This window comes from Bufo gargarizans, chromosome 3, assembly GCF_014858855.1.
Source record: "Bufo gargarizans isolate SCDJY-AF-19 chromosome 3, ASM1485885v1, whole genome shotgun sequence".
Classification (NCBI taxonomy): domain Eukaryota; kingdom Metazoa; phylum Chordata; class Amphibia; order Anura; family Bufonidae; genus Bufo; species Bufo gargarizans.
This window is the reverse complement of record NC_058082.1, coordinates 34,177,120-34,200,847: the sequence shown is the minus strand read 5'-3', so window position 1 is coordinate 34,200,847 and position 23,728 is coordinate 34,177,120. Positions and strand designations below refer to the sequence as shown.

Here is a 23,728-nt window from a genome sequence, read left to right as displayed (position 1 = left end):
CTCTTGCGAGATGACGCACGGATGCGTCCAGGAGGAATGAATCAACCGCCTCCCGGACGCATCTGTGCGTTACATGGTCGGGAGGCGGTTAAAGGGGTTGTCTCACTTCAGCAAGTGGCATTTATAATGTAGAGAAAGTTAATACAAGGCACTTACTAACGTATTGTGATTCTCCATATGGCTTCCTTTGCGGGCTTGGTTCATTTTTCCATCACAATATACATAGCTCTTTTCCATGGTTACGACCACCCTGTAATCCATAAAGAAAAAAAAAAAAAAAAAAAAAAAAAAAAAAAGCCTCTCAGGGGGCTGGGACTGTCGTGGGAGCACACATAGGCTGGTGCTTTTTTTGTATAGCGTACAAGCACAGCCATGCTGCTTGACTGCAAAGTGGTCGTAACCATGGAAACTCTGCATAATAAATGCCATTTGCTGAAGTGGCAAAACCCCTTTAAAGATTTTATTAATTTGAGATAAGTACCTGTACTTGTGGCGTACCCCCCCACTGATGCTGCCACCCTGCACCCCCCAGTATTTTCCTGGCTTAGTATGCAAATACGGAGCATCGGAAGAATGAGGAGGAGACCGAGTCTCTGTGGAAGTCTCCTTCTCCCTGGCCAATCGCATCTGTCACAGCCAGAAGTTTTTTTTTCTCCCTGGCTGTGACGCTCTCCGCTATGATTGGACAGCGCTACAGCCAGGGAGAAGACACCCATTGAGAAGCCTCTCTGGCGTCTCCTCCTCCCTGTACTGATGCTCAATATTTGCATACTCAGCAGGGAAGATACCAGGGGGCACAGCGCAGCGTACGAGCGTCATTTTAACAGGAACAAGCAGGGAGCAGGGTGGCAGCATTAGCGGGGGGGGGGGGGAACCCCACAAGTACAGGTACTTATCTAATAAAATCCGGGAAAAGACCTGCGTCTCATTTGCATATATTAAAACCTTATTTCTCAGCAATGCGGCACATATGGACATAGGACCAACACAGATGCCTTCAGCTGCCAAGGGCACATGTAACAGGTCAGCCAGTGTCATAGGTACAAAACTGCTGACAGATGCCCTTTAAAACTTCATCCACACTGCTGTTACTGGAAAATGCTGCAGATTTGCCAAACTCCAATCCATGGTGGTGGATCAGCTATGTGTGAATGTAAAATTACTGTACAGAGATGCAATCAAACCTATGTCTGCACAGAGATGGAACATGGACCATATTGATTTATAGAAAACCTTTATTCAAAAATCAATAAAATTCACAAAACGAGAAAACACACAAAAAGTCCCTGATTACATCTCATTAAGGCACATAAAATCCCTTTAAGGAGAGAATGCTCCAAGTGCACATATATAGATCTGACTGCCATTTAAGTGCTTTCAGATTTTCCGTTGACGGCAAAGCAGTCTATACCCAATAATACCCCAAAGAGAACTGCTGTATATCAGAAAGGAGGGGAAACCCTGTATAATGAATTCACCAGAAGCCATACACTTCCACTATACCGATGCAAAATAATGACCACATATCAAAATGTACTTAGAAATCTGCCGGGCGGTATGGCTGCAAAGGTAAACTTTTGTATTTCCAGCAATGAGCAATCGCACCTCAATCTATACGTACAGGAGGATTTCCCTCTCAGACCCTCTACAATTTTGGAATAGGTGTTGCAGCTACGGCTATACTTTCGATAGCGCACTCATTGGTGCCCCTACGTATCTTGAAGTAACCCTTCTCACCCCAAGACTCTCCCCAGCTGTTCTTCACAATCCAATATTTTTCACCGCTGTTGGAGTCTACTCCGTACCCCACCAACAGGACGGCATGGTTGGTTATCTGAAACGGGTTGAATCTATCTTGTAGCCCGGTGTGGTGGTAGATTCCTCCCTTATAATACATAAAATCATCATACACTTCGAAGGCTACGGCCAAAGGACCCCCCAAAATCAATTCGTATTTCATGTAGGCTTCGTTGCAGCCTCCGTAGAAGCCGCCCACGTAGTGATATTCTGAGGAGTAGTATCTGTAGGAGCTGTCCTTCAGGGTACAGGGAGAGTCACTGGCAGTGTACGGGAAATCAGACTCTTCTACGATACCAAAGTCTTGGATGTACTTGCCGGAGATCAGGTAAGGGAAGCCTCCATCACAACCTGCAATGAAGAGGGAAGCAAGCTATGAATCTCAGCCGTCTACACAAGGAGGAGCCATCATCACTGTATCTCTATATATCCACACACACATCAAGTTTGACTTCAAGTGGACCCCAGGCCATTTGCTCATACAGGGTATGGGCCCTGATCCAAATCACTGGGATCCCCATGTGATCAGAAGGCCCCTGCCCCAAAGTCTCTCCCTTTAAATGCTGTGGTCAGTGTTGATTTTGCCAGAGGACTAGTGGAGCTGAAGCAGTGTATTAGCAGCATTCTAGGGCGGCATACTCAAGTTAATCTAAACAAGACTAAACTTGCTCTGCCGTGTACACAGTCTTACTAACATTTTTAGGATTATTGGACATCTCCTGCATTTAATTCTGCAGAGTGGAGGCTGAATCCTCAGTCTTATGATTTTTACTTTAAAATGACTTACAGTATTTGCTTTGGTTGTGAATTATCTTGCTTTTTTGAGCCCTCACCATATTTTTGACTCAACCCCATGATATGGTACAGAACATTATGTCTCCTAGTTGTACACAATGTATGGGCTTGGGTGAATCACTACAGCACTGATCCTCTTAAGAGGATATGTGCACATTTGGTGGCAAATGGCAAGGAGCAGACAGACTCCTTGTCTCTGACATTATAAACACTCGTTATAGCTCAGTTCTTATCTTACGGATAAAATGTGGCTTAAATTTAGTAAAATAAGAGATGAGGGTTATTAGATGACTGTCAAAGTGAAAGTGCCAGTCACACAGCTAGAAAAGTTTTTCACCTTTGTGCCAGAACAGCTAAATATTTTTAAGACCAAAATGAGTAAAAAAAAAAATTCTATAAAAAAAAAACAAACAACCACACCCTCCAAGGTATAGATAGCCTTTAAATTATGTGGATCTGGTCTATTAGTGGCCGGCGCTCTGTTAATACACAGGATGTGTTCTGAAGAGAAGATAATTAGCAAGTGACAGATGCCAAGTGTTAAAATGTCTTCAGGGAAAAATATCAGCTTCTGGACTGGGAGGAGGTGTCTGAATGATGACCCCTCAAACATGAGCACAGTTGGTAACACAGGGGAATGCATTGACTACCTACATAAAGCGGACCCTTAATTGTTTCCCACAAAAAAAATATTACCATGTAATGTTTTTTTTAATGTATATTTGTCTTTGGTAGTGCCCCCTGCTGTTTCTGTAGTGGCCGAAATTCTGGTACAGCTCGTGCATTCTGATGTGGATGGACACTAGTAGCTTCTCTGCTCAGTGCTGGTGCAGTGATCTCATAGGGAAGCGGCCGAGATACCATTCATCCACACTTAAAAATTCACAGAAATCTATAGCTATACCTCTCTAGACCAGCGATCTTCAGCCTGTGGCTCTTCCGAGGTTGCAAAAATTACAACTCCCATCATGCCCAGATAGCCCAAAGCTCTTTCATCTCAAATTGTATTCCATTTCATGTACCAAGGGGGCATCCACTACATCTAAAGGGAGGGAAGGTTCTATGACATCTGCTGTCAAAGCATCGAGATTATGAAACCCTCTGCCTGTTGGGATTTCACTCGAAAAGGTGGGAATTTATCATCACGGGGTGATGATAATTCAAATTTATTAGACATTTAATCATTCCCTGCATCTTTACAAAGATTACATTAGTCTAGGAGATGCTACTCCATTTTTTATTTTTTTTTTAAATGCCCCAGAGTAAGATGGAGCTAATTTTTTATTTAATTTCTTCTTAAAGTTCCATTTTGATGAATCCAGTGTATGCTAAACATAGCCAACTACGGCCATTTTATCCAATGTGAGTAATCCTGGAAAACCCCTTTACTAGATAATCTCATGCATGTTCCAGTTTGGACTCTGACCAATAGACCACCTCAAAAGGCACAAGCTGAAGGTATTACCATGGCTCTAATAGTCCCCTGATCTGATCATTGGAAATCTGTGGCTAGACCTCAAAAGGAGCAGAGCATGCAAGACGGCCCAGGAATTTCAGAGCTGGAAGACATCTGCAAGGAAGAATGGATGACAATCCCTCAAACAAGAATAGAAAGACTCTTGGCTGGTTTTAGAAGTGTGGTACTTGCCAAAGGGGGTGCTACTAGGTACTAACCAGGCAGGGTGACTTCCTTTTTTGGCATTTTAATAAGCTTAAAAAGGTAAAAAATAAAATATGTTTTTCCTAATACAAAGGGAATAGGTCATCTCTAACGTTATGCCTTTTGGGGATCATTTCTTCAACTTTAACTGCTCACAGCAATTTGACCAGGGGTGCCCAAACTTTTGCATGCCACGCTTCCATGAGCATGGCATACTTCATCTCTGAATATGCACACTCCAGTTCTGCTGTAATTCCAGATTTTTAGCACCAATTTTGGCAGTCAATCTGAAGTGACTAGCCAGAGGTGCGGCTAGAAACATTTGCTTGGGGAGGCTTCTCCCCACTGACGTTCTCTTTCAGACAGCCTCCTGATTCAGTGTGATCTCCAAAACTGGGTCTTCATGAGACCACGCTGTAATATAGCTTCTGACAGGGTCTAACTCAGAAGTGAGACTCCATCGCAGAGAAAAGCACTCTGCAAAAAAAACTACACACTTAAAGGGAATCTGTCACCTGCTTTTACCATTTTAAGCGGTCACCATCGCTATGTTGACTAAAGATCCAGGAACTTTGCTTTTAACAAGAGATTGGGATACACTTGGGAAGTGAATACAGAGGATATAATCAGACCCCAAGAACACTCCCAATTTTTTCCCACTAGTCTAGTCATTATTGGGACCTAACTGCTACAAGCTGCAGAGTGGAGAACACCTTATGTTGCACTGACATTCAATTATTTATTCTCATATGCATATGTAATATATTGTTGCACTGATGTCTATTTATGGTCTTAATTTTTAGGCTGTTCCACCATCTGTCTTATATGTATTAATTGGGTATTACATATTTTAGCTAATATTTTATACATCTATATTTTTACAAATAAATTTAATGTAATCTTTATATAAATTGTATATGATAATAAATTATTTATCACCCTATACATCTGTCCTTTGCATGGTTCTACTTATAGAGAGAGTGCCCAGTATTATCTATCTCATTATGTTGACTAAAGTACCTTATTTCCAGCAGTCTTTATACTGTATTTCGTTTTGTAGTTTTGATATAAAAGCGCTTTTATGTTATGCTAATGAGGGTCCAAGGTGCCCAGAGGGGCATTTTTTCACTCTGGTGCCCAGTGACACCCCCCTGCAGTGCCCAAGAACGCCTCCTGATCATCAAATAACCTCCCACAGCCCGGCAAACTGTTCCGCCCCCTCCCCACGTCATAGTCTACCTTCTAGAAATGCCCCGTCCTTCCTGTCTGCGGCCAGAAAACTTCAACGTCCTGAGGGCAACAGCGCTCAGGTCACATCACTGGGCTCGGCGCATGCCCAGTAAGACTTTTGAGGCTGTTGCCCTCAGGAGGTTGATGATCGCGCAGGCCGCAGGTGGTACTGCACCTGCACGAGTTTTCTGGCCTCAGACAGGAAGGATGGGGCATTTGATGTGGGGAGGGGGCGGAACCGTTTGCCGGGCTGTCGGAGGTTATTTGATGATCAGGAGGCGTTCTTGGGCACTGCAGGGGGGCGTCACTGGGCACCGGAGAATGAAAAAACGCCCCTCTGGGCACCTTGGACCCTCATTAGCATAAAATAAATATCAAAACGAAATAAAGTAAAAGACTGCTGGAAATAAGGTACTTTAGTCAACATAGCGATGGTGCCAGCTTAAAAATGGTAAAAGCAGGTGACAGATTCCCTTTAACCCACATAAGATTACTTAACATTTATTCAGTGAGAAATACTTACAGTAAAGACAAAGTGAAATGTAACAAATGTACAGCATAGAATACTTCTTTATATGTCATACAGCACCACAAAAATGCATTTTCTCCCGCATAAACCTAGGCTTCTACAGCAACATAACTGAAAATATAGGGGCTAAATCAGTTTTGCAGGGCACAACACTGCCAATAGGTGACTTTAATACAGGGATGGCAAGCTTCTCATGCCCAGGAGCTGCAGGAGGGTTACTCACCTTGGGAGTAATTACTGCAGGAGACCACCTGTTGGGGACTCAGGACGGGCGTCTGCTGAAGTCTGGTCTGAACACGGATACGGGATTCCAGCATTCCCATGGTTGCAAAGGAGTAGCAGCTACCACAAGAACCTAAAGACAAAGCACGTGTAAGTCTTCTCCCAAGTTTAAGGTTATGTCCACAATTGCTGTTACAGCTGTTTGTGCAGTAAATCTGCAGAGTTTTACAGTATCTTCAGATTTTTTTTTTATTTTTTTTTTAGCAATTTTCATCCACATTTGGCAAAAAAAAAATCCTTGAGGCTAACTATCGGTCATGTGGCCTAGTTTCACTTCAATAGGGCTGAGCTGCAATACCAAGCACTGCCATTATACAACGTACAGTTTTGTACCTGAGAGAGGAGGGGGGGGTTACTTTCTAAATGAGTTGCAATTTTGTTCAAATTTGTTTAACTTATCTTCTACGTGATGTAAGACACTGATTGGCGAGTTGCCAGGAGCCTTTTGCGCTCAGAGCACGAAGGCTCCCTTGAACAGCGGGGGTGCTAGAACTCTGACCCCCACCGATCTGATAGTAACTCATCCTGAGGGTAGGTCATTATTATTTTCTGGATAACCCCTTTAAATCTGCACCACGTTAATTTATACTGTGTATTTTCACCCTTTCTAACGCAAAGAATGAAATCTGCTACAAAAATTGTACTATTTGGTGCATTTCTCTGCGGCAGAAAACCTGCAGCTAATCAGTCACGTTTGGACATTGCTTTACTCTAGTGATTAAGTATAGGCTTTGTGACAGTACCTTGATTTCTAACAGGGCTGACGAAGTTATACCCGTTAACATTACGCCAGTCCCAAGCATCAGGGAGACCTTGATACTTCTGGTCAGTGGGCAGAGGCGCTGGAGGTGGAATACTGGAAGATAGAGAGAACATTAGATGCAGAATTTGCCAGTGGTTATTGCTCTTCTACGGGCTGCTGTGATGAAATCCATTCTCCTGGGTCCACATCAGATTCAGAGCATTGGCTTCCACAAGGTATGGCAACTAATGGACTACAACAATAAAACACCTGAAAAGTGAGGTTAAAAGATCATTTCCACCATATAACTAGACGTGAATTTACATTAAGTGCAAGTAGTGACAGAGGCGTAAGGTGAAGCTCCTCGGCCCCAATGGAAAGGCAATAGGTTATGGGTGCCTTCGGGACACTGCTACCTCCGCATCCTGTATATAGTCATATGCCAGTGCGGTGACATGGTTTAAAAGGTCAGAAGAGAAAAAAGTTAATTATTCCCAATTTCAAATATGTCAGTCAGATTAACATCGCTTTAACACGACCGTGTGTGGTCTGTGAAGTGTGCTCTGTGCGACGGCCAAACTCGCTGCAGATGAGTTGAGGTCAGTCTGGAAAATGCAGCAGACTAAGCCCAGGTTTAATCATTCATTTGCAGTCAACCACTTACTGTGAAATGGTCAATCCTGCAGTTTTACCGTGACTCTTTAGCCGTTTCTGTATGATTTGGTTCACGGTTAAATTACAAGTTTTAGAAATCAGTCAAAGAAGAAAATGTTATTGTGTCCGTTTGTAACAGACATGAGATAGTCACGATTAGAAGTGTGTTGCTCATCAGCTGACTTCTACTGTTTGACCACGAGACGGAATTATAAAGGCTCATGTATACATCGCTAGGACACTCACCCTGACCATCTCATAGGAATCTATAGAGATACTGACTCCCATTTCACACAGTTTGGAGTCAAATGGTGCAACAGCAGAAGGGAGCTGATAAGTCCTTAACAGCATTTGCTGTGTACATGAAGTGGCGCGCTGCGGCTGGACACCGTCACAGCTAGGAAGAATAAGACACCCACTGAGGAAGTCAGATGTCTCCCTGTACCGATGGTCTGCATTAGTATACCAAAAACAGCAGGGGCACAGAAGCGTAGAGTATTCCCCCCCCCCCCCCTTTCAAGAAGGGTTTGAAACTACAGGGGCCACACTAGGGGGTAAGTATACCAGTTTGCGATACAAAAACCCATGAAAGGTCCTCCTTCGGTCACTCCATGTATTCCACTTCCTGTCTTGGGTTTTTAACCTCCTCGGTGTTCAGACTCGGGCAGACCATCACTATGGCCAGAGAGCACTTCTGTAGGAACTCCATTAGAGCATTACCATGCTCAATGACACTTGCCATGAATGGTAAGTAAGCCTTTCTGATGGAAGTGTTCCTTTGAAGGACCCATATGCAACTTGCTCAATGATTCCTTAGTAGTGCATTCCAGCATGGTGCCTTCCTATGTTGAAGAGCCCCGTTTGCCACCCCTGAATTCACCCCCGCTGTACCATGTCCGGTCTCACTAGTGATTAGCAACCCAGTTGACCACATTATATCAGTAGACTAGACTTTTTTGCAGAGTCCTTGGATTTTAGTATCTGAATATGTGGGTAGATTACACACATTTGGTGGCCATTACAAGCAATAACACTGCACCACAGCATCAAGGTCTACAGTCAGACAATGTACCTTGGAATTTTAGATTTACGTCCACCAGCCCTTCTCAGAAGATCCTCCATTGACAGTCCATCCAGTTCCAGGTAGGCGCCTGCAGTCCACGATTTCTGAACAGAGTTGATCTGTTGCACTAGTCCAAGGTTGCTTTTGAAGGGTGTGCTTGAGAGCCTGAAGGAGGAATGGGGCAAGATCAAGTTAATGTAATCTAGTCTGACCATCACCGGGGTCAGGAAGAGATTTCTCATTGATACAGATAAGAGCTATGTATATCTGGCCAAAACATGCTGAAGTCCCCCGAATGTCCTGGTTGCACAGCAAGTGCTAAAAAGGCATTCTTTGCCTTTTTAAAAGGAAATTGTGGCATCAGGTTAGATCAGGACCAGTCACATCATAAGAACAATGTAGTAAGCAGTGCGGCTTTTGGTTGTTGGGATACTAGGGCTGTATCTTTTCAGACCATTCACAACAAACCCTAAAGGAGCACCAATATGCCTTATTCAGTGTTGGTCAATAGGCATTTCTAACAGAAGGCAGGACGTAATGAGCCGCAAAATGCAGAACGCATGTGGCCAGTATCCAGATGGACCCTGTCTCACCCCATCAGGCGAATTAATGGGTCACATCCCCAATTCAGAGCGGAGCTCCTGGCCCTATTAACTCAAGTAGAACTGTGATGCCATTCCCCTGCATGGCAAGATGGAAGAGGGCCTGGGGCCAGACCCTACCCCATCATAAGGCCTTCTTCGCGTGTCCATGCTGACTTCTGTGAAAAGATGGTCAGTGGTTCATCCATGAAGACATCCATTAACGGATAGTCTTATCTTGGCTGATAGCAGAGGTGGGACCCAGACCTATCAAAAAAAAAAAAAAAAGTCTGCAAAGTGATGGAGGGCACACCACGCATGCACAGCTGCCCTCAATTCATTCCTATATGAGTGCCGAAAATAGCCAAACTCTGGCTCCGCTATTTCTGTTTGGCCCCATAGAAGTGAATAAAAGCAGTGACTGTGCTCGCAAGGTGCGCCTTCCCATTAGACTTCGAAAAATAGCCAAGCATGCTGCTTAGCCATTATTGGCACTCCCTTAGGAATAAATGGAGGGCGGCCGCACATGGGTGGTGCGCCCTCTGTCACTTTTCAGGCTCAGTTCTAAGTATAGGTGTGAGTCGCAGAGGTGGGACCTGCACCTATTCTACATTTGGTCCAGACTTTGCTGCTGTGGAATTAACTCTGACCCAAAATCCACAGAGGCCATGCCCCCACCCTTAAAAGGGCTTTTCCAGGATTTTTATATCCATGGCCAGTCCTCAGGGTAGATCATAAATACCAGATTGGCAGGGGTCAGACCCCCGCTGATCAGCTGTTCCCAAAAGGCTCAGGCACCAAACTACACAGCTCAGAGCTGTGTGGAGGGCGGAGCTGTGTGGTCCCAGCATGGGAGCAGCTGATTGGCAGTGGGTTTGGTATCAGATGATATTGATGACAGTCCCATCTATGTAAAGCTCCTGAGAAATCCCCTCCAATGTACATTATGCAATACAATTCTGCCCCGACTGGCAGTCTCAAAGGCAACTGAAGTCACCGACTAGTTTTCCTCTTCAGTCAGGTGGAAAATCTGTTTAATAATAAAGCAAACAATGTAACAGCAAACACTGAACAAAACAAAAACAAACAAGTGTTAGTCACTATATACTATATTTTGCTCAAGGCGATGTGCACCGTCACATGCATTTCATTGTACAGGATGTGCCGGCTGTCTTGTTTTTACAGTATGCAATGGGCATACTGCTTTTGCATTTTCAGCCATGGCGATCCGCTCATTTCATTGTACAGCATATGCTGACAAACTGTTTTTATCTGTTAATATTCTCCCCACCAGCAACGACATCAAGTTTTCTGCATGAACAGAGTCACACTCAAGGTCAGTTTTAGATGGCCATGTGACAGCCACAGTTTCAGGACTGACCACCGCATTACTGCAATCTGTACTCAGCAGGAACTCACAGAATCATAGGACAGTTGACCTGCAGTCTGGGCTGGAACTCCCAAGGAGACAGAAGGTTCAGGTCAGCCGAGCCATGGTCTGTCCAGGGCATGTAGACATCCCAGACAGTTTCTCCCTGCCCAAACAAGACCTAAAACCAGCCTGAGACAAATGCCCCTTATATTATACCATCTTTTCAAATAGTCCACGAAGTAAGGTCACCAGCGTTCAGCAATTCAGCCAAACTCCTTAAACGTGGATTTAAGTTTCCATAGCTCAAAGTCTTAATGTGCAGGGGTCTGAGCTGGACAGTTTTCATTCTTAGATGTGCAAACCACGGATCCGCAAAAACATGGATTGCGTCTGTGTGCATTCTGCAATTTGTGAAATATCAAGGACAGCCATTAATATAACTACATATTCTTGTCCCCAAAATGCAGACAAGAATAAGACATGTTTTATTATTTTGCTGACCATAGAACAGAGCAACAGATGCGGACAGCACACAGTGCTGTCCGCATGTTTTGCAGCCCTATTAAAGTGAATGGATCCGCATCTGAGCCACCAAAACGGTCGTGTGCATGAGGCCTAAGGCTACTTTCACACTAGCGTTCGATCGGATCCGTTCTGAACGAATCCGATCATAATAATGCAGATGGAGGCTCCGTTCAGAACGGATCCGTCTGCATTATTTTGGCATATAAAAGCTAAGTGTGAAAATAGCCTCGGACGGATCCGTCCAGACTTTCAATGTAAAGTCAATGGGGGACGGATCCGCTTGAAGATTGAGCCATATTGTGGCATCTTCAAACGGATCCGTCCCCATTGACTTACATTGTAAGTCTGGACGGATCCGCACGGCCAGGCGGACACCCGAACGCTGCAAGCAGCGTTCAGCTGTCCGTGCGGAGGCGAGCGGAGCGGAGGCTGAACGCCGCCAGACTGATGCAGTCTGAGCGGATCTGCTCCATTCAGACTGCACCAGGGCTGGACGGAGGCGTTCGGGTCCGCTCGCGAGCTCCTTCAAACGGAGCTCACGAGCGGACCGACGAACGCTAGTGTGAAAGTAGCCTAAATCGTAGACCTGTGCTGTCCATTGTATCCATTCACTGACAGTGGGTGACACCACAGAAGCATGCCTTTTTTGACAGATTACAGATCCTTGAAGACCACCAGTGTTTGGTCAGTGGTTTTTATGGACCACTGGTAGGAGATGTTCTGGAAACTACATTTTCAGCCTAGTAGTGTCCAGATGAGACATGGAGGCCAGTTCATTTCCAAAAGGTCTTCATACACTACAATACTCACCATCCTCCTTTCGGAAAAGGGGAAGGGTTTACTTTTTCTCCCGAGCTGGATGAGACTTTCTTTCCGACGAAGCAGGCCCAGTTACGCCCCAACACATCATGCACCCAGCCAGGGAAGGTCTCATGACAGTAACTGGTGACGTTTCCTTCATGTTGCTCATACTGAAAATGGAAAGAAGGCTGATGAGCACAGCTAACCACAAGCTAACCTGACGCGCTTTACAGAAAAGCTACAACTGCAAATTTTACCAAACTTCCCATTTATGAATCATGAACCACACAAGGGACCAGGAGTCTGAACCTACAGTCACACCTCCTACCATCTGTCCGCTACTTCTCCAAACCTACATAGTGTAGATTTGGACGTAGTAAGGAGCAGATAGAGGGACGGCGTTCACACGTTCTGAAATCCACAATAAATACAACCACGATCTGCCATGTACAAGTGTGATTTTTTTAAAAAAAAAATTTATGTGGTTATTTGGGGGGAAAAATTAAAATTATTTAATATGTGGAACAAATAAATAAAAATATATATTATATGGTGTTCAGCGTTAGTTCTTCCATCTGGATTGCATCCGTTTATGGGTGGGAAGAAAAACTGAATACTACACGGCATCCTTCAGTGAAAAGCGAGTTGCATCCAGATGCCATGCATGTGCTGCCCCCCCCCCCCACTGACTTAAATTGACCAGTCCAGTGTGAAAAAAACCGCAATTAGACTTACCGGTAATTCCGTTTCCTTGAATCCACCATGACGGCCCACATTGACATTGAGATTGACCCTTGACCTCTGTAGGGGCAGGAACACATAGAGAGTTTAAGAACCCCCCACCCCTCCACCTCCTCAGTGCTTTACAATTACCCGAAAAGGTGGAACAAAAGTAAAAGGATATTGATCCATACCCTTAAACTCCTGCATGAATATGCAACATAAATTCCAAAATCTCTTTTTTTTTTTTTTTTTTTTATATATTTTATATATATATATTTTTTTTTTTTTTTTTTTTTTTAGGGACGGGGAATAGTATGGGCCGTCATGGTGGATTCAAGGAAACGGAATTACCGGTAAGTCTAATTGCGGTTTTTCCATTTCATCCACCATGACGGCCCACATTGAGACATATCAGATAACTAAATGGGTGGGGATATCGCCTGTAGAACCTTCCGGCCGAAAAGAGCTTCATTTGCGTCCGGAAGATTAAGACGATAGTGTCTTACGAAAGTATTAGCACTAGACCAGGTTGCGGCTTTACAAATCTGGTCCAGCGAGACCCCTCCTTTCTCGGCCCAAGAGGAGGATGTGGCCCTAGTAGAATGGGCTTTAACATTACCAGGACAGGGTTTGTTCTGGATCTTGTAGCAACATTCAATAGTGGATTTGATCCATCTAGCTATGGAAGACCTGGCTAACTTCTTTCCTTTATTCTTCCCTGAAAACTGAATAAGGAGATTGTCATCCACCCTAAAATCTCTGGTAGAATCCAGGTAACGGATAACTATGTCCCTGACGTCCAGGAGATGTAACCTATCACTAGACCCTGCCTGATCGGACCTAGGGATAGAGGGTAGGAAGATCTCCTGCTCTAGATGGAAAGGAGAGACTACTTTGGGGAGAAAGCCTGGGTCGAGAGTTAAACGGATGTGATCCTTGTTGATTTGGAGGTAGGGCTCTCTACATGATAAAGCCTGGATCTCCCCGATGCGTCTGGCTGAGGTGATGGCGATCAGAAAGGCAGTCTTAAAGGAAAGGTGTTTTAACGAGATCTCCGATGAAGGTACAAATGGAGGTTTTGTTAAGCCCTCTAGTACGGTGTTAAGATCCCAGGTCGGAATTCTGGATCTCAGGGAGGGTCTCAACCTAGCAACCGCCCTGAAGAACCTCCTGATCCATCTGTGGTTGGCCAGGCTACAGTCATAAAAGGAGCTTAGGGCAGAAATTTGGACCTTCAAAGTACTAGGTCTAAGGCCTAACTCAAGGCCGCACTGTAGAAAGTCCAAAATTCTGTTGATGGGAGGAGAGGTGGTGTCTGGGCGCTCAACTCCTAACCAGGAACAGTATTTCTTCCAGATCTTGAGGTAGATGGAGGAGGTCACCTTTTTCCTACTTGCCCTCAGAGTACATATCACCTTTTCCGAAAGTCCTCTGCTTCTTAGAGTCTCGCTCTCAGGATCCAGGCTGACAGCCTGAACATGCCTGGGTCTGGGTGAAGAAGAGGGCCCTGGACCAGAATGTCCCTCTGGAAGGGAATCTCCCACGGATCCTCCAGCGATAACTGTCTTAGAGTGGAGAACCAACTTCTCTTTGGCCACAAAGGGGCTATCAGGATGAGAGTAGTCGGTTCCTCCAGAAGCTTCTGGACAATCCGAGGTAACAGTGGTATTGGGGGAAAGGCGTAGGCTAGTCTCCAATTCCAATGTATTGATAGAGCATCTATTGCCCATGGATTGTCTCCTGGGTTTAGGGAGCAGAAACAGTCTACCTGCGCATTTTTCCTGGTGGCGAATAGGTCTACCTCTGGACAGCCCCACCTTTCTGAGATCTTTTGGAAGATCTTCCTGTTCAGAGACCATTCTCCTGGGTCTACTGTCTCTCTGCTCAGAAAGTCTGCTACTGTGTTTTCGCAGCCCCTTAGGTGGATGGCGGACAGAGATAAAGTGTTTACTTCTGCCCAGGAGAAAATTCTTTTTGCTATCTCGCCAAGAGGCCGTGATCTTGTTCCCCCCTGGTGACGCAGATAGGCCACCGTTGTAGTGTTGTCTGACATTACTCTTAGATGTTGTCCTTTTAGAAGGCACTCTCCTTTTAATAAAGCTTCCAGGACTGCGTAAAGCTCTCGGAAGTTGGAAGATCTGTCTCTTATTTCGGCAGGCCAGGTACCCTGTAGAAGATGATCTCCTATCTTTGCTCCCCAGCCTCCGAGGCTTGCGTCCGTAATTACCTGAATGACGGGATGATTCCGCCACTGAAGGCCCCCTAGCAGCTTTCTTTTTACTTTCCACCAGTCCAAATCTGTTTTTACAGACTGAGGGATCCGAAAGACCCTGTCCAGGCTTAACTGTTTTCCGTCCCAGATAGTTAGGATCCAATTTTGGATTATTCTTGTGTGGCTTTGGCACCAAGCCACCGAGGGGATGCAGGCAGTTAGGCTTCCTAGGAGACTCATGGCCTTTCTGATGGAGCAGTTGCGAGCCTTCTGGAATGTTCTGACTTTCTCTATCAGGGCCGTAGCTTTGTCCTGAGGGAGGAAGGTCATCAGTCGAGACGAGTCTAATTCCACGCCCAGGAACTTTATTCTCGTGGACGGGGTTAGGGTGGATTTTTTTATATTTATAATCCATCCGAGGCTCCTTAAGAGTTCCGAGAATCTTTGGGTCGCCGAAAGGTTTTCGGATTTTGTCTTGCCCAGGATCAGAAAGTCGTCGAGATAAGGTATAATTGTGATTCCTTCTTGACGAAGGCAGGCCACCATCTCTACTACGATCTTTGTGAAGACCCTGGGGGCCGAGGAGATACCAAAAGGGAGGGCGACATATTGGAAGTGATGTATAGACCTGTCTGGTCCTCTTAGAGCGAATCTTAAATACTTTTGGGAAAGATGATGGATGGGGACGTGGTAGTAAGCGTCCTTCAGATCGATTGACGACATGAATGCCCCTTTTGGAATCAGAGGGATTGTGGATGGGATGGTCTCCATCCTGAACCTCCTGTATAAGATAGACCTGTTTAGGGGTTTTAAGTTTATTATCGTGCGAAAGGACTGATCTGGTTTTTTTACTAAAAAAAGACTGGAATAGAATCCTCTTCTTTCCTCCGGGATAGGAACCTTTCGTATTACCCCTAGCTCTAAGAGGTCTTGGACTCCCTGCCAGATTTTCGGGAGATCTGATCTGCTCTGAGATGTAATGCAGTATCTTTTTGGGGGGACTGATGTGAACTCTATCCTGTAGCCCTGGGAGATTATATTTAGCACCCAGGGATTTGAAGTTACCAGACTCCAGGAGGATAGAAAACCCATCAGTCGCCCCCCTACCCTGGCGTCATTGCTGCTTCGGTTGCCTATTCTGGGGATTGAGGATAAAGCCTCTTCCTCTCCCCCCTTTTGGATAACTCCATCGGCCAGACTTCCCTTTCCCCCTGTAGGATCTCTGCTGGGGCTGATACTGCCGAAAGGGCTTCTTTTTTGGTTCTTTGTCCTCTGGAAAACCCTTCTTCTTGTCTGCTGCGCCCTCTAGGATTTTATCCAGAGTGGGGCCGAAGACAAATTCCCCTGAAAAGGGGATAGAACAAAGCTTGGCCTTGGATGCCTTGTCTCCGGACCAGGCTTTCATCCATAAAGCCCGACGGGCAGCATTAGAAAGGGCAGCATCCTTGGCGGAAAATCTGATTGACTCTGCCGACGCATCGGCTAAAAATGCCGTGGCGGAGCGGAGAAGGGGGAGAGATTCCCTGATCTCTTCTCTTGGAGTCTTGTTCTTCAGATGTTCGTCTAGTTCTCCAAGCCATATATACATTGCTCTGGCAACGGATGTAGCGGAGATGTTAGTTTTTACCCCAAACATCGCCGCTTCCCAGGATTTCTTAAGAAGGCCATCTGCCTTTCTATCCATAGGATCACTTAGTTGAGATGAATCCTCAAAGGGTAGGGCGGTCTTTTTTGCTACCTTGGATACTTGTAAATCGACCTTAGGCGTCTGGTTATATATTTTACTTTCAGACGGGTCAAAGCAGAGCCTATTCCTGAATTCTTTAGGAACGCCAAGTCTCTTCTCTGGATCTGACCATTCCTCTAATATCATTTCCTTTATATTTTCATTGATGGGGAAAACAATGGGAGACCTAGCTCTAAGGCCCCCAAACATCTCATCCTGAACCGTACGGGGTTTAGGAATATCTTCAATACCCATAGTGGACCTGACTGCTCGGAGCAGCTCTTCCATTTCTTTAGCGGAAAAGAAGTATCTTTTATCCTCCTCCAGAATCTCTCCGTCCGACAAGGGTTCCTCATTAGGAAATTGTCTGGACGAGGCAGAGGCCACTTCAACCTCTTCACCCTCAGAGGAAGAAATAACGGATATTTTGCGCTTCTTAGAAGGGATGGGGTCGCTGGCAGGAGTAGATAAGGAGGCTAAAGAGGACTTAATCTCGTCAGAAATAAAGGACTTCATCTCCGAGAGTATATCTGGTTGCTCCTCTTTCCAAATCTCCGAAGTGCAAGGTTTGCATAGTCGCTTTTTATAATTTTCGGGGAGACGCTTGGAACAAGCACAGCATTTTAAGGGCTTTGTTTTAGATTTTAATTCCTTGCTGCCCTGCAGAAGGAAGCAACCAGATAACCCAGCATCAGTAAATCAGGTTTACAAGAAACTGAAATATATACCCCCCCGAAGGGGACTCACTGTGCTGGAGGCAGAAGGATCGGGACCTTCCTGGCGGGGAGCAGGTGTCTCAGACATCGCGGTATGACTGAGGAGGTGGAGGGGTGGGGGGTTCTTAAACTCTCTATGTGTTCCTGCCCCTACAGAGGTCAAGGGTCAATCTCAATGTCAATGTGGGCCGTCATGGTGGATGAAATGGAAACAGAAGATCGAACATGATGCATGAAATAAGCTTGAGGGTACAAGCACACAACCATGCATTTCGTGGAAACTGCAGATCCACAAAATACAGATCCCTGTGCATGACGCCTTAGACTACACAAGGTTTGTTTGTAGTCTGTTACCAAGAAGACAAAATAGATTTTTAATAAAGCAGATTTCAGATGCATAAAAACAGTGGAATAAACCAGTAGGGCTTGTCTACAACAATCATAATTTGCAGTGGAAAAATCTGCTCAAGCTACTTGCAGAGCTGTTGTGGGTTTCTCCTTCTGCATTGTAAAGTGTAAAAGCCGCAGTGGACACTGACACTCAGGTCAATTTATGCTGCACCGCGAGAATGGCATTTCCTAAAATGTCATCCCCTTTGCCGGTACGGAAAGGTGGTGTCAGATCTGCGGTGTCCGTTGCGTGGCCGTAGGTTGCCCAGATTGGGCAGTCTTGTTTTATATTGCAGGTCCCCCTACGGGTATGTGAATACATCAAACAAACCTACGCTGTCCGGCCTAGAAACCTGCACCAGAATGTGCAGAGAAATCCATAAGCTACCTGTGTAGATGTTACTCACTGCATCACAATGAAAGAAGTTTAAGAGGTGAAAACCTGCAAGACTTTCCCAGAGGACATGCATCTGAGGAGCCACAGCAGATTTGTTTATGCTGCGAGTGAATGGGATTTGGATATTGCAGTAAGTACGCGGTGTGTGAATCCAACCTACCACAGGCTCTTACTACTCCAGGTCAGCCAACATGGTGGTGGTGGCAACAGATTACATTCCATTCATGGTAGGAACACCTTCCTGCAAACCATGGGCACAAGGAGCAGCACTGGAAGTGGCTTCCGGCTAATAGAGGTTCTCCCCACTCAGAGCCTTCTCTAATATAAAGCCAGAGCCGGGACAGTCCACACCTACCTTGAAGAAGGCAAACCACTTGTAACCATTCACTACGATTTCAAAGCCTTGATTGTAGATTATGGTAGCATAGCCAACGTTTCCCCAGGCATCCTCGGCAACGTCAAGCTGTTTGATGGTGAACTTTACAGTCTTTTCCACCGGTCCTAGAGAAAATAGAAAAAAAGAAGTCCCAATGTAACTTCTTGCTCAACCACATACCAGCCGAGGCAAACTGGTGATAGACCCTACAGTTGAATACTATGGCAAGGGTGAGATTGTGTGCTGCACTGTGGCATTAGGTTCTGCTGGGGCGGTATTTTGTGTTGTGGTACTGTTGGCCCAATCTACTTCTGCTCCTTAGTCTACAACATAGGGCCACTTATAGGTTATCTTTTCCAGGGCCACCTTGCACTCAGTCCGTCCCTTTATACCAGAACATGACCCAAGGAACCATGGACCAATTCTTGGGGGTGGCCAATGTATACATGCATGACCACCGCTCCCTTCACCTCCGAGAGATGTTAGCACAAGGAAGGCATCTGTAGATTTACCCGAGAATCAAAAAAATACAAAAACATAAATATGGTGCCAGAGTCTTCTGTGTGAATGGAGTGGTAGCGTGCATGTGTGACCATTGTTGCTTTGTCTACAGGATGGGCAAGTACAGTGCTCAGCCATCATACATTGATCACTCAGTGGTCACGCACACAACCGTTTATGAATCGCAGTCTGTAAGTTCCGGATACCTTCCATGTGCATTTACCTCACTCCAGTAGAGATGACCATCTGCAATACAGACAATAGGACGTCTGCCGATAACATCTCAGTGCAGTCTGTACAATATGCAATAACCATTGACACGGTTGCGTGCACAAGGCCTTATCCTGAGCAAAGGCCATACATGTTATTGGGCAAACCCCTTAAAGGAGGACATTCAATAACAAAGACCAACAGTGGAAGTCTAGGTGGCACCATATTGTCTTTGGAATTGCACTGGGCACTACAGCAGCTTCATCCTAGAGATCATTGGAAATCTAAACCCTCCGGTGTCAGACACTTCTACAGGAACATCCATTGTTTACTTCACCCAACACAAAGGGGGTTGTCTATCTAAAGACGTCTTGTGGCAGCATCGGCACATAGCGAGAGGACTGTGGTGTGCGGGTGCTGGGTGACAGGTGCTGCTCCCCATCTTTGTCCTACACCATCATGGCACCCACTGAAGTCAATGCACGGCCATGTAATAAATGTTTATGTCAAACGCAATTCCCATCTCAAAGTTCAGATATGGTTGTGTACATGAGGCCATAACCTTTTTTGGGGCAGACCCGTTGACTTCAAATGGGTCCGTGGTCTGCATTTTACAGCCAAGCATAGGACATGCGCTATCTTTTTGTGGAGCAGAAAAACTGATGTGGAAGCACAAGGATTAGGCCTCATGCACACGACCGTTGTGTGCATCCGTGTCCGTTCTGTTTTCCATGATTTTCTGCGGACCCATTGACTTTCAATGGGTCCGTTGAAAACTCTGAAAATGCACCGTATGTTATCCGCGTCCGTGATCAGTGTTTCCTGTCTGTCAAAAAAATAGGACCTGTCCTATTTTTTGGGACGGACAATGGTTCGCAGACCCATTCAAGTCAATGGGTCCATGAAAAAACACGGAGGCACACAAGATTGTCATCCGCGTCTGTGTCTGTTTTTTCTATCATTTTCAAGGCAAACTTGACTTAGATTTTTCACTTTTCTGGTCTGGTGATCCTCCAAAACTCAAGGAAGACACACGGAACAAAATACGGGCATGGATCACGGTACAACAGAACCCTGTTTTGCGGACCGTTAAAAATAGTCACGTGCATGAGGCCTTATCCGTGTACTTTCCACATACACATGTCCGTTCCACAAAGATAGAATATCCTATACTTGACTGCAAGACCACGGACCCATTGGAGTCAATGGGTCGGCAAAAAATACAGAGGCAACTCAGACAGGACCTGTATTTTTGATGTGGACAATCTGAACCGCAAGATACATAGTGTCATATGCATGAGGCCTCCGGATGGGTCATCAGTATGTGATCACTGGGGGAATAGACTCCTGCCACCTCCACCATTGAGCTGCTTGAGGAGACCACGGCACTCCTCACAGCCCACGATGCACAGCGCCATATGCTGGATAGCGGCTGTACTTGGTATTAAAGCTCAGCCCCATTCAATTGGACTGTCGGACCCCCACCAATCTCCTATTAAAGACCATCAATATTTTTTTTTTTAAGGGGTTCTCCCCAATTTTTTTTTTATATTTTTTTTTTTACACACACGATCCATCATCTGGATAGGTCATCAGTATCTGACCGATTGAGGTCCTGGGTATTGGACCCCTACCGATCAGCTGTTTGAGAAGGCACTGGTGCTCGCAGTTGGGCCGCAGGCTCCTCACAGCTTTTCTAGGCCAGTGAGGTCTGGAGGAAGTGAATGGGGCTGAGTGCAATACCAAGCACAGCCACTATACAATCTACGGCGCTGTGCTTGGTGAGCTGTGAGAAGGCTGCGAGCGCCGATTCCTTCTCAAGCAGCTGATAGTCAGGGGTCCCGGGAGTCGGACCCCCACTCATCTGATACTGATGACCTATCCAGAGGAGACAGAAATACCCCTTTAACAGGTCAAGAGACAGAATCATGACAGAGCCCCTATGCTGGCTTGTTAGTAAAGCAGAAGCCAGAGCCATGGCTAAAAATCTGGTAGGAGCGACAACCGGACTGGCACCCGCATTTTGACGGATAGCAAGCGACAACCGGTTTGCAACACAAGGAGAATGTTGACTAAGGGCACTTTCACACTTGCAGCAGAGGATTCTATAGCCGGAACTGCCTCCCCGATCCGGCAATCTGGACGCAAACGGATGCATTTGTGAGACAGTTCCGGAACTGTCTCACAAACGCATTGCAATACCGGATCCGTCTCTCCAGTGTCATCCGGAAAAACAGATCCGGTATTAATTTTTTTGCATTTTTAAAGGTCTGTGCATGAGCAGACCGGAGAGCCGGTTCTGTTTTGCCAGAACACAACGCCGGATCCGGCACTTATACACTTCAATGTAAATTAATGCCAGCGAGTGTTCAGGATTTTTGGCCGGAGAGAACTGAAGCATGCTGCGGTATTTTCTCCGTCCAAAAAACATAAGAGGGACTGAACTGATGCATCCTGAATGGATTGCTCTCCATTCTGATCAGTTCTTTTCCGGTATTGAGCCCCTGTGACGGAACTCAACACCGGAAAAGAATAACGCAAGTGTGAAAGTAGCCTTAGGTCCAAACCATTGTCAGACGGAAGCAAGATTCGCCAACGGGTGGTATGAGGAAGAAGAACGGGGCGTCTACAGCCGGTGTGCGGATGAGGCTTTACAGCAGCCACCTGACCTCACACAGATCACCTATAGCCATCCTCCCACACAGCGATCAGTGTCCCACCAGTATAACCAGTCCCTGCAGTTTACTGGAAGCCCATTGCACCATACCGGAAGCTGTTAAACGCTGCAGGATTAACCATTTCCCGGCAGTACACAGGCTGCAGCGTAACCCATCCCTGCAACTGAATATCCACATTGCAGCCATGTCCTGTAACACGACACGGAGAGTAGCAGCAGATCCCAAACCGAAAGTACGAGGCCCCAGCACACTACCCGCTCAGGCAGAGCACCCAGCCACCCTCGCTGCCTTGTCCATAGCTGCTGCAGAACATCTTTAGCAACACAGCCTCAGAGAGCAAGCACATCCATTGGAATTACAGCTGGGTCAAGGGGGGGGGGGGGGGAGGGGGGGGGGTCACCAAGCTTTTCAGGATAGCAGAGCTGACAATCTATAGCAGCCAATTAGTTACTATGGGAGGAAGCAACTGAGCAGCACCCCAGCAGAGCTGCTGCAGAACATCTTCAGCACCAAGTCAGTTTCTACCGCTGAGACTTGAGGAAGACGGAAGGGACTTCCCTCATCACAAGACAGAGATTGCACAAGAAACAGTGATCACGGGATGCAGGATCCCTGGGCTGCAGAGCATGCAATCTATCATAGCAGATGAGAAAGGGCAAGGAAGGACTCGCATGACGACACACCAGGCCGGACCACAGAGCTAACAATCTAGTGCAGACAATTACATGTGATCGGACTGCAGAGCTTACAATCTATTGCATGCCATTATACATGAGCAGGCAGGCAATCACATGACTCTGAAGTAACAGCCTCACCCAAAGAGCTCACAACCTATAGCACCTTATTAGCTACTATGGGAGCAGATCAGCACCTCACTGCATGGAGCAGCTGCTGCAGAACATCTTCAGCAACCACAATGACTTTGATCACACAAGGATCATGCCCACAGGGATAGCAATCTATCAAAGCAAGTAGGGATAACACATGGGCAAGGAAGTAATCACCTGACACAGCAGCAGCATGGACCACAGAGCTTGCAATCTAGTGCATGCCATTCTATGTGATCACATGACAGGCTAGAACACAGAGCTTACAATCTAGTGCACAGATTGGCAGGAGTTTGGGCTACTACTTCTACACATGAGCCACTATAAAGCAGCACCCCAACCTCCTGGCCCAGGTCAGGCGGCACCCCAACCTCCTGGCCCAGGTCAGGCGGCACCCAGCCCCTTCTCACCCAGCTGGGAGCAGTCAATGTCCCGGCAGCGGCGCCCTCCTTTACTAGGGCTCACTTGGAACTCCCAGGTGCCTTCCAGGTCTGGGAAGGAGCAGTTGGCCGGGGTGTCAGAGGCCCCAGGCCGGCTCCAGACAGCCAGGAGCGCAACCACCAGCAGCGACCACAGCTTCGCCATCGTCCTTCCCTCTGACCACGGAAGAGAAGACGCGCAAGGGTTAAATAGTGTCAGCAGTCACATGACACAGCAGGAGGGGGGGGTGTCAGACGGTCACGTGATGTGTGGGCGGGAGATCAGATAGGCAGAGCGTGTCCGAGTCTAGACAGGACTTTGTAACATAGCAGGCCGCCTATAAAAGGTAATGCAAAGCCCATGCTAGCCAATCAGAGCGCAGCTTTCGTTTCACCACAGAACGGTACGTTGTGAAAGAAATGAGCCGATTGGTTGCTGTGGACAACGGCCCACATTGTGAGCTCTAAACACTGGTTCAGACCTGACTCAAACAACCAATCAGCTTCCAGCTCTAGGGCCTG

General features: G+C 46.2%; 1 protein-coding gene across 1 annotated transcript; it reads right to left on the bottom strand.

Moving 5' to 3' along the window:
* Nucleotides 1-1,217: 1,217 nt before the first annotated feature.
* Nucleotides 1,218-23,399, bottom strand: LOC122930404 (dipeptidyl peptidase 1-like). The gene is made up of 7 exons (XM_044283780.1): nucleotides 23,198-23,399; nucleotides 18,551-18,696; nucleotides 12,041-12,201; nucleotides 8,762-8,917; nucleotides 7,037-7,149; nucleotides 6,235-6,366; nucleotides 1,218-2,148 (listed from the first exon to the last, which is right to left on the bottom strand). The coding sequence occupies exons 1-7, from the start codon at nucleotides 23,370-23,372 to the stop codon at nucleotides 1,646-1,648; spliced, it is 1,386 nt and encodes a 461-aa protein (XP_044139715.1). The 5' UTR covers nucleotides 23,373-23,399; the 3' UTR covers nucleotides 1,218-1,645.
* Between the last annotated feature and the right edge of the window lie 329 nt (nucleotides 23,400-23,728).